Genomic DNA, 12364 nt, shown 5'->3' with positions numbered 1-12364 from the left:
CTGACAAAAAGATGAGATTCCCTCATAGTGACATTATGAGCCGTTAAAGGAAAACCAAGTAGCTTAAATCTTACAGTGAAATTCTGGCTTGAAGCACTTTCTAAAAGCTAATCAGGTTGTGGGGTAAGTCTGTGTTAGGGGAGGGTGTCGTCTCCTCCTTTTTATACTGAAATCAGTCTATATCTAAGAACTAGTTCTAAACTCAGTGAAGAACAAAGAATGGCAAAGACATTTCTGTAACCAGATCTAAAATGAAATATTCATTCTTCATTATATACACTATGTTAAACCTGACAGTCCTTAGTGAGAAAGCTTTTCCATGTAAAATATGCAGGATGTAATGGACTGTGGACATCTGACATTCATTTCCTATTAATCTACACACGCTTCTGTTCAGTTTTGTGTTACATGCATATGATGTTATGAAATGAAAGGCTAATTATAATTTTAAACTTTTTGAGGTAGGGTCTGATTACTGTATATGGCATTCACTTCTTTTTGAATCACTGTGTATTGCCCTGGCATTATTTAGCATTCACTTCTTTTTTAATATACTTCACTGTGTATTGCCCTGGCATTATTTACATAATACGATTAGTTTTGAAACTGCATTTGTCAGTAGAGTTTTGAAAAACACTAGAGAAAGAGTTGCATGGCTCAGTGAACCACCGTAAGGAGGGTGAGCAGTACTGCAGAATCTTAATAGCACATTAAAATCTATTTAAAATTCAGATTCCCAGTGTTTCTCAAGAAGGAGGGAGTGCTGTTGTTTGGAACTTTCAATGTGTATAGTTTTTTCCTGATGTTGTTAACTGTGTGTGCATTTTGTCAAGGCGTTTATCAGAGCATAAACGCTCAGTGGTAAGCACAGAGGAGGCCACTATGATTAAGCATTCTTTAGCTGAAAAAAAACAACACCACCCTGAAGCATCTCAAGTGTTAGAACATATTGCCGGTCCATCTTTATTAGTACACCACCCTGTGTTAAGCAGCTGGGGTTTTTTTGCATGATCATCTATGACAGGCTTCACTGTGTATCATTATATTAGTAACTTAAGGCAAAACAAACACCATTAACTCAAATATAACCACCAGTACTGTAACTTTTATTTGCTAATAAATATCTTAATAAACAGGCTTACCCCATCTGTAAGACCTGATAATGCCTCTTAGGAAATCATAGAAAAATAAAATACAATAATAATCAGTAACTTGTACTTTGTACAAAAATCTTATTATGTTGCTCAGCAGGTAGCTTTGCCAAACCCCATATTCTTTCTGCAAAGAGATGGCATATGTAATGCAATTCACCTTAAAAACACCCTAATGTTGAGAGCTGAGCATTCTATTACACTATTAACTTGTAGGCATGCCAGCACATGAAAATTTACATGGAACATCATATTATCATAGGAATAGAATAATAATAATAATTAAAAAAAAGATAACACCACTTTTCAGTAAATAATAACGACTTCACTTCTAATGTAAATTCCCCTTGGGACTGCAAATCAGTATATTAAGCATTTTATTTCATGGCTATTCCTACAATACTGTTATAAACTGGCGAAAAGGCAGAAAGAAAAATGCAGTTGGAACATGTATGGGAGATAGATTACGGGAAGAAAAGTCATTCTGAACAGTGAGGCAGTCCCAGGGGGAAACCAACGATAGCAGCTGTGAAATGTTCCGTCTCTCAGAATGAGTAGATGGTGCTTGCTGCGTGCAATGCTACACAAGTTCAGACCGCTGAAGATATAACTTAGAGGTGCAGTACCAAGGCTGCTTTTCTGTGAGGTGAATGGTGAAGACTGAGTTACAGGTAGTTGTCATTATTCAAATACATCTTGGTAAGAGGAAAAGAAACAATGGCAAAAACGAATGTTATCTAGGGTCTTTAAAGAAAAGGGTTTCAGACTACTGGTAAGGATATGAGATCTGTGCTGAGGCCACGGTTTGTTTGTAAAATAGTTTGCGAGTATTATGATTATACCATTACTTTTGAAACCATCTACCTTTAAAGTTTTGACATGGCTGCTTAAGTATATAATCTAAAGTGTCTGTCATCAAATAGTTATTCATATATACACATACATTGATACATTTTATGGCTATGCTAGAACAGCAAACTATGAAGAGCAGTCATATTTAGTTGTGTACAATCTAATTTCACAGAAGAGACAGAGATTAAAACCCCTTTTAATTCAGATACGTTTAAAACCAACACACAGAAATAGAAGCTATCCTGAGAAATCATACCAACCATGTTATCTTCCAAGAAAAAATCAAAGCTAATTTTTGGAAGGTAGTCAAATATTTTTCTTGCATCTTTTCTGTAAGTGAAAGTGGTTTGTTTTTTTTTTTTAAACTGATGAAAAAACAATTAAGGTTGCTTTGCTAGAAAATAAACTATTGCCTTTCAGTAAATAGGGTTTCACATGATCTTTTAAAGATTTTTTTTTTCCTTGTTAAACTGCAGATGCAATCCTGAGAAGCGCAGAGTACCTGTCGTTGTTACCGAAGTCAACAGGAGTTGTATCGCACCAAACAAGAACAAGCCCTTTTTGTTAGAAAACCCTCTGGGTTTTCAGTCACGGCATCACCATGCATGACAAAACTGATACCATCAGAGAATTTTGACGTTGGCCTCAAAAGAAGCAGACACAAGGCTGTAGGTAGAACAACATATACTGAAGTACTGACTGAATCCAGTTCCTTCACCAGAGTTAACCAAGAAACAACTTTTCCCACTTTTAATCTGAAATAGCCTCTACCTTATGTAGAAAAGTTGGAAGAAGAAATTGCTGCAAAAGAGATGATATTAAAAATGCTACACTGCCAATTCAAAGCTGACAGTTTGTTGGGGAGAGGGAGATAGGGAATCATGGCCATAAGCTTTAAAATGCTTACGTGTTTATGTGTCAGGAATTTTAGAGTAGGATGGTTTTCTTGAGACAGGGAATTAATGAAAGAGTCCAGTAAACAGAACCACTAGGAGGGCATTAGTTATTTTATTTGCTACTGTGCCTTTCATTAACTGGCAAATCTCAAAACTTACACTGCAATGCACTAGGAGTATGAAACAGCTTGCTCGAAGAGGCAAATGGTCAGCTAGAACTGCTATTATGAAGGGGAGATCGTATTGCATAATGGTATATGTTTAGGAAAAAAGAAAGGTAGACAAATCCTATTTTTTTGTAGGTTCTGTTTGTTTGATGGGGATGGTGGGTTTATCCTGAATTTAAATCCAGGAGTTTGGGGGATTTTCTAGGGGGAAAAAAAACCAACAACCAACCCAAAACATTTCTGTTAGATACTCTATTAGATGTGTAGGCAATTTTAAATACTTATTCCAAACTCAGAGACAGTAGTCCATTCCACATAAAACAACAGTGCAGCAACCACCTTTTGTACCTTGCAATTCAGCTCTACCATGTTGAAGGTAACCATAATCTATTTGATCACATCCCTGAGGTAGTAGCATTGTCTTTTATGTTCAGTGCACTCCCTTTTCCCCTGTTAAATGAGGCCATCTGTTCCATGCAAATCTATAGAAACTCTTGATCCGAAACCTGTCAATTAACATCTTCTTGTGGATTTAACTGATTTTGGATCATGCCCTGAATGACCAGCCTACATCTCAACCTGAAACTCTCAACAGAGACATTAAGACTAGCAAAAACTTTTAGCGATACATTTGAATGACAAGACAGCATGCGTCCTAATAAGTGCTGGTTCTCTAACAACAAATCAAACATGACAGTGGTGGGATGCAGGAAAGGAGAGTTTGTTTGGAAAGCTGAATCCTACATAATGTATGTATAACATAGAGCTTCCTCTCACTGCCAGTGAAGTCAGTAACAAACTCTCATGAATTTTGGTCACAAGAAGACCGTGCCTATTGACATTGAAACATTTAATTCCTCACGGTTACATCATTGTCCCAGGAATTACTCCATCAAAAAGTTTATTAAAATCTTTCAGCAGGATTTGGAAATACCGGGTGTTTTAGAGCAGCATCTTCCCAAGACAAAAATGGAACTTGCAAAGATGGCTTTTAGTAACTAAAATAATCTACAGATTTGAAACATTGGCTGCACTTTGTCTGTCTCAGCTAATCCTATTGTACATAAAGGGACTGTGATCGTAAGTTATACAGCTCAGAGCATTCAGCTTCTAAAAAAAAAAATCCTATTTTGCTTTTCCTTTTTGCCTCTTAATCATTCTCAAGTAGAACTCAGACTGAATAAGAGAAAACTGAAAATTCAGTTTGTAAGCCACTCTTAACCGGATAGCTGTACTCCTGGTTTATTCAGGTTCCTCTCAAAAAAGCCAATATGCAACAAGAAGAACAAGTAGTCTTTCAGTTATATAATTGTGTCTGCTGGAGGTTCTAATTTAAATGATAACAATTTTACCAGGTTTTTGTCATAGGCTGGACCCTGGAAAGCCAGCAACTAGGTTTTTGCCTATCACTGCTGAAGAGGAGCCTCAGAGCATTACGCTGTGATGATACTATGAAAATACTCCCTTGAGTGTTTCAGTGGGCACTTTTTCATCATTCACAACCAGAAATGAATATTTGGATTCCAGCGTAGATCTCCCCAAATGTGATTTTCCAGATCCTAGATTCAAGGTTGCTTTCTATACAGGCAAGGCCCCAGGCATCACACAGTTCATAATAGAGACAGATTTCTCTTTGATTTATGAATTTTCAGTCCCAGGGTTTTGGCTTATCTACCGCTCAACATACATGCTGCTGCTCAGCAGTTCTTCACTGAATTGTCAATAACAAGAAGTATTAGTATAATATTATGGTTTATTCACAAATTTGTAATCAGCTTGATGATGTGCATGTTAGAGATGAATATTCCCTAAAATGCATAGTATTTCCCAAAAGAAGAAAAAAGTCAGCAATATCTCCTCACATATCAAGAACAATATGTGCAGGAGGTTCTATAATAATATCAAAGAATACACTGGACTCCGCAAGGAAACCATATGTGGTACTGAAGTTAAAAAAAATGACAAAATATGTTATCTCATGCCGCCTTACAAATATTTTATAGGGACTTGGATTTGCAAGTCCTTTGTGCCTAACTCTACTCATGTAAATAGTCCCATTTCTAATCAGCCTCCTTATATGAATTAAGCTGCACAAACATGTAACTGTTTACAGATTCAGGAATTTCTGAGTGTGGCACAGTACCCACATTATTACTGAGACACATGTGTAGTTACCTAGCAGTCAAAGTGCTCAGATGCTTAGACATAGGTCAAAATTTTGGACAGGAACAAAGTAGAACAGGTGTGAAAACTTCAAATGATTTTGAGACTGATCTTTTTAATATATTTTTTCCCATATCTTCAGTGTCATGACTTTGCATTTTTAATTCCAGTTTAATTACAGAAGTATGAAAAATCAGATAATATGCTAAACATTTCTGGAAGAGAGATGTACTTGGGAAATCTCTTGCAGGAAAGAAAGGTAAGAGATACTCATGTAGAATATTTAAAGAAACATATGCACACATAGATTTCACTGAACAGGTGTTATATTATTTCACATATAAAATATGGAAATATACTTTAATCCATTTTTTAACCTCATGTTTTATCAACAATTTTTGTTGGTTTTCCTTTCTAAAATTCAGCACATCTTTTTATACTATATGCTGGCGTATCCTTACTCATATTCCCTTGAAAATTTATCTCATTTTAACCTCATAAGTGTCTATAAATGGCTACTTAAAATAAAATAATGTATATGTTGTCTAAACATCTTTGGTGACTTCAGCAGAGGGACTCAAACTTTTTATAGCATGGACTACATCTTACTAGAGATGCTGGCTCATGGGCACCTTGCTTCCCCTTTATGATCACTGATGACTTCTACAGTAATTAGTTGTACGGAGAAGAATCAGTAGAAAGGGGTTTGGTGTGGTGACGGTAGAAGGGTCAGCATGAGGTGACCAGGCAGCTTTCTGTAAGACAGTTTGAAAATGTTTTTTCGGCCTGTGGAGGAAAAGAGAGGCTGTCCATTTCCAGATAAAAAGCTGAGGAAGTTTGGGAAGTACTATACACATACAGTGCATGCTGTTAAAAATTTTAAGACCCAATGGAGCAGATCAACCCCATTAATGTTATTGGGAGTTAGGTAATTAATTCTGGAGGTCTGAAAAATCTCAGACATTATGATATACATTATATTTACAATTCTTTATGTACAAATAGACAAATATTTTATATCCATAACATGCTCAACACATCCTGGTCCATAATCTGAGGAACTATATACAACCATAGCACTCATGGATGAGCAGTGTGCACTACTAAATACAGTATATGATGGTAGAAGATATTTGTGAGCTGCAAGTGCATGGAACTGCCTTATGCAACTCTCTTGGTTTTTGTCAGAGCTCCTTAGCACAATATGGACAGCTCTTCCTTTTTCACCTTATTGTAGGCTTTAGGGATTTTTTTTCCTTTTCAGTGCTGATTCATTTGTCTCTCCAGGAGAGTTCAAGATCGCTGTCCTACTAAGCGTTAGCTCAGTCCAACACATCTTTCCCTCACTCTCAAAAAATAATAATGGTACCATTGTAAAAAGAAAAAAAAAGGAAGATTATCCTTGCCATTTATTCAGGAAATATCAATTACAGTTGGTGAACAAGGATATTCTGGAAGAAAACTGTTTAACAGAATACAGTGCTCTTCAACCATGTGCAAATGCCATAAGTGAAGTATCTCTATTTTTAATACTATTCCCAGAAAATGCAATGGAAGACAGACTTTTTATTATGACTCTAACTTCTGTTACTCTAAAAGATTTGTTGGACTGGATTAGAAGTGGATCCTCCTTTCTACTCTCTGTGGGACATACACTGATAAACTGAACCCATGACAGGGTAACTACAGGTACCCTGTGTTCATAAGAGAAATTCTCAGCTGCCAGAATGTGTCCCATAGAGCCATTCCATCAGCTGAGTTAAAACAGCTAAATTCATGCTTCAGTTTGCAATGGGGCCAGCTGAAATTTAGCAACTGGTCTTCAATATAAGTTAAAGTATGTTCTATGCTGCTTCACCTTGGTGGCTGATACTGTCCCATGGGGTCATTCAAACATGTAAATTGCTGTGGTTAATACAGTCTTACTAGGCACCTCCACGGTACCAGCTATTCCACATCGTAAATCTCTACTGCATCTGAATAAAGGGCATCTGTACGTTACTTATGACCCACCTTTGGATCCTGTATGAATCTGCATTGAAAAAGAAATTAATGGAGCCCAGTATTAGGCTCATCATATAAAAAATGGAAAATGGATAGTCAGTCTTAAATCACAGAAAAATCAAAGTACTACAGTCTATGAGTTCCATGTCAGAATAATCCAGCTAATACCTAATACAATTTTGGACACAGAATGCTTTGTCCAGAGCAACTAATTTATTTGAATTTATTGTTGAGTGCACTATTTGCAATTAAAGGATTGCCTTATGCTGAAAAGTCTTGGCTGATGTCTTAAAGCATAGCATGTGTCTAAGCTTTTATTGGACAGACACTGAATTTACATTCATGGGAAACAGAAAGGGTAACTTTTGTTTAAGAAAAATTTAAATTACATAGCTCAATTCTCTTCCTTTCACCTCATAGAGTCTCATTGCTTCTCAGTAATTCCAATGTGCAAACACCTCATGAACAAAATCTACTAAACCTTCTGCTGTTACTTGTTCAATTTTAACACCAACATTATGGACAAGATCCTCTCTTTTTCACAAGTTCAGCATAAGGACTGGATACAATCAATGCATGAAATTCATCTGACCAAACACAGATGCCTGGATATAAGCGAGGCATTTTGATCTCTTTGAATGCAGAGAAACAGATGCTTCTTTGGCACAATTAATCTAACCCAGAAGTAAATAATTACATTTGTCAGGTGACTCACATCCTACGAGGGCCCACTTCTCTTCATTGAAGAGAGTCCTCGGATGACTAGCTCAAATGCAGACCTCCAAAATTAGGTGAGAAAAATACCTCGCAATAGGTCTCAGGGCTCTGACTGACAAGTAGGGATAGCTTGAGTAAGGATGACTGATATGGTTCCCATGTTAGATGACCACCCCACTTGGCTGCATGGACATCCAAGTTACTTGTCAGTCAACTTGGGAAGCATTGTGGTTGGCACATGATGGACAGCTTGGGGCAGTGCACTTGGCAACCAAGAGACACTAACCTGGTCCTGCTCAGTAGTCAAGGTCCTCACTTAAGCTATGTTTTGGAGGCTTATGTAATACACAAGTAGTGGTAACAGTAGAGGTGGATGGATTTTATTCTAGATTGGCGACAATCAGATCTGTGAGAAAAACCTACACATGGATATTACTTGTAAATAACTTAGAACTATTTCCTTATGTCCACATTTTAATGCTTTTTTTTTTTTGGCTTGCATATCATGCACACTTTATTTTGTGAACTTTCAATCAGTACTTTTAGTCAGGAAGCTCTCTGCAATGTGGGACAGATTCTCAAAAACAGCCTACTAGATTTGCTTAAATTTGTTAAATTTAATCTCTAACTGCACACTGCAATATGCAGGATAACTAAATAGAGCTGATTTTCACCTGAAGAAAGTATCCCCTGTAACAAAGAAAGTTACTCTAATTTCACATGTACATTTGTGGCTTGCACAAAATTAAGCTCACGTTTGAAAAATAACACCTGTTGTTTTTAAATGAAAAAATTAGGAACATCTGCCCCCCTCCCCCCCAAGAGTAGGCTTGGAGCAAGAGCAAATAAAATGTTTCCAAAATGGGGAAAATGTAAATTTCATCAAGATAACTATTATGGAAGTGTCATACTGCACAACAACAACAACAAACCAAGCCACATAAACCCACAAAATCCTGGATTTACAATGTTTTTAATAAATGTCCTCACTCAAAGAATCCCTTGTTCTTTCCTTTCTGGTTACCCAAACTCTTGTTTATATAAAAAATATATCTGATTAATAAATGTTTTAATATTGTTATATTTTTCTATTGAAAATATATTTTCAGTAGTGTGATAAATTTGGAAATTAATTTCCATGAAATATATCCAAGTTGTGTGCATGTAACGTACTACTCTGCATCCACACTACCAGGAATGAATAAATGTGCAAAAGGGAATTTAAAAGTGCACATACATGGTTTGGATTAGTTATGAGTAATTGTGAAACCCCATTAACAAATAACAGACTCATACCTCCTCGGTAATGTGTTTAATTGTGAGAGAGGCTCCTTCCACAGATGTCACGTTGTTGGCCACAGAAGCAATGACAGGCAAAATGGACAACAAAATGATAAAGGAAAATCAATGTTTAAATTACTCTGTGATTATAGTATTTTTTAAGAGGCTTCAGGTAAGTATGATTTTCTTTCCATAAGAAAACCTTTACCAAAAAAAAATTCAGATGTAGAATTGGGGCAGAAATATTCAAGTGACAGTCACAGGAAAGAACAAATGCTTTTTTCCCACTAAAGGCCCGTGATCCTGTGAAACACACATGCTTGTACAGTCCTAGTGAGTTCAGCAGGGCTACTCATACTGACAAAATTACCTTTGTAGCTAGAATAGGACTGGAGCTGCCCTTCCTTAAACAAACTCATCAAATTGACATTGTAGAACACTGGTGAATCCTGATCTTTAGAAAACTCGTTCCTCAGTTAAATGTGGTGGTTTTTTTAATGAAAGAAAGGAAAATTTACTTAGTGCACTACTGTTACCCACTTAAATTAATGCAGTTATTCTAACATAAAGTGACAACAGTGAATCAGGCCTAGCATGTCTTACTCTGTGAACTGGCTGGAAGCATAATCTTTTCTGAGTTGCTTTCTGATTTTCCTTCTTTGCCACCAGTATACAACGGCAGCCTTTTCCAAGAGTTAGGGAATACGTTTTGATTTACAAGCTGTAAATTAAGCAGTAAATATCATTATGATTACATAAAGTAGTTAATTCATTTTGATATACACATATATTATACTAATTACCCAAATGCACATTTTAACGGAAGAGTTGTAATGCTTGACTATATTGGAATACCACGTAACTCAAAAACAAAACTCAAAACCTCAAACATTTGTTGATGTATAAATCAACAAAAGCATCTGCACCCAGTTTACATGTGACATGCATGTAGATTTGCGCGTGACTTCTACAGCATGCAGACATGCGCTCGTTCCCCTGTTCCCAGTAGCGCATGTCCCATGCAAAAGTTTGGAAATGTAGCCCAGCACATCTGTGTAAGTTGTCTGAATAAAACATGAAAGCTGTAAGTCTTAGAGAGGTACAAATATTATGTTAGGCCTTTGCAGCCATTTGCTTGCATGTAAATATGGCTATTGAAGAGTTCTAAAGGTAATTGTCTTCAGTGTCATGTAGATATCTGTACTAAATGAAGATCTAGCCCATAGTAACCAGAGCTCCATTTCAGCAGAGTCTGCTTTTTACTTCTAAAAGCAGTTAGAAGTAGACTCAAGGCAACATATTATTACACTGCTGTCCTACATCTCCTTTTCTGCCTATGTACAAGATAACTGAATACCACAGCGTGTAACTTTCAGCATTAGTTGGTGGTTGTACCACTGCCCTCAACTGGAGGATGATATGACCGGCCTGCTCCCATGGGAATAAGCACATCACCCCACTGGTGGCTGGCCTTCTAAGGTCTACTACCACTGGTGGAAATTATGCTTAGTTCAAGCAGCGGAGGCCTGCATTTTTGGAACAGAAAGCTTTCTGAGGTCTATGTGGCCGTGATATAGCTGACAACCATGTTTTACACGTGGTTATGGAAACATTACAATCAGTTTTCCAGTGAATATTTGCCACGTAGTAGAAGCAAATGCTGAGTACTACAAAAAAAAAAAGTCTAGGGTGGTGAAGAATCCCAAGGATGAACAAGTTTTCCAACCTAATCTAAAATTTAAAGCATAAAAAGTGTCGAGTGCTAAAGTAATTCAAAATCAAGGACCTTAAGATTTCAAACAGATTTCTCTCACTATCCTCCCAATTATTCATACAATGAAAACTCGCTACATAAAATCATCAGTCATTTCTGCAAACAATACTAATGTTTTGAGGCACCGGTTTACCAGCATTTAAACTATTATAAAGTAATATAACAATAGGACCCATACATTTGGATTTAATTAAGAGATAAAATAAATATTTATGTCAAACTTCTTGATTGCACATTTGGTATTGGAAGTTACATGGTCACAGAACAGGAAAGAAGTCAAATACTTTTGATCTACCAGCAAACTCTAAATACATCGATAAAGAAGCCACACCAGGCCAAATAGATTACTACTTTCAAGTAAGTTCATGAAAGTTTCCCAAATACTGTTATACAAAGTTACACATCCATGCTGAGTTATTCGTCAATGTGTAGCGAGAGTCTTGCAGTAGGCCAGGATTTTATCGGCAGATAACTGGTGGAGGAGCTGCGCAGTGTGATTAAAAATTCCAGTTTGGAAGCATTAACATAGAAGTACTTTTATAATCTGAACAGGAGACTGCAGTTCTTGAAGTTGGGAAGAGCAGAAGGGAAGAATGAGAATATTTTTCCATTTTAGAAATGCTGAGGCACAAAACACAGTTGATTCTAGTACTTTCATACATGAAATCCTTTCTCCTGTATGTGCATCATGTGTAACCGCAAAGTCTGTAAACTGCTGACTATTCGTCTCTGGTGTCCGATGAGTACAACTCCAATCCTTCTAACGTCACTGCAAGATAAAAAGTTTCATCTTGGATGCAAGTATAGTAAAGCCTCTTGCACACAAAAGACTATAAATATATGATGAATTGCTCTACTTCAGGACAGTTTACTTTCAGGACTGGGACATATAAGAATGCTGCAAATGTTCAAGTTTTCTGCACCTGTCAATTCCAAATTTATTTAAAGACAGCCATTTAAGAAAAAAATAATCTTGTAGTTAGAGTACTGGTATCTGTTGTGATACTAATGGTAAAGTAATTTTTCCAAATCTCGAGGAAGAACCTAAGAGGTGGGTTCTAATAGCCCATTTTTAGTAATGTGTTAGTAGCAAATGTTTCCCACTTACATTTGCAAAGGAACAGGGCTGATACACTCACTTTTGCAGTCCTGAGGCTGAAATAACAGAGGCTGTGCTTCTGATGATTTGGGAAATGGTGGCGAGAGATGGTCTAAAGATCAGAATAGCAGTGAACCTTCCAGCTCGACCCAGATTTCCGTCCTGGTTTCCCTTCATCTCATCTAGACCTTCACCCCAGGAGGGGTAGCTTGCCCACAGAGCCTGACTCTTTGGCAGGAATGAAGTCAACAGCCCTCAGC

At 36.9% G+C, this 12364-nt stretch overlaps 1 protein-coding gene across 13 annotated transcripts in view; it reads right to left on the bottom strand.

The window, feature by feature from the left end:
- Window positions 1-1109: 1109 nt before the first annotated feature.
- Window positions 1110-12364, bottom strand: part of EPHA6 (EPH receptor A6) — a 532004-nt gene continuing 520749 nt past the window's right edge. For all 13 annotated transcript variants that reach the window (XM_072885203.1, XM_072885210.1, XM_072885220.1 and 10 more), the window contains one exon: window positions 1110-11774. In XM_072885203.1, coding sequence (XP_072741304.1) covers window positions 11660-11774 — 115 coding nt within the window. In that variant the 3' untranslated portion in view covers window positions 1110-11659. The remainder of the gene's footprint in view (window positions 11775-12364) is intronic.

Source organism: Ciconia boyciana, chromosome 1 (genome assembly GCF_034638445.1).
Source record: "Ciconia boyciana chromosome 1, ASM3463844v1, whole genome shotgun sequence".
NCBI classification, from domain to species: domain Eukaryota; kingdom Metazoa; phylum Chordata; class Aves; order Ciconiiformes; family Ciconiidae; genus Ciconia; species Ciconia boyciana.
This window is presented reverse-complemented; position numbering and strand designations above follow the sequence as displayed.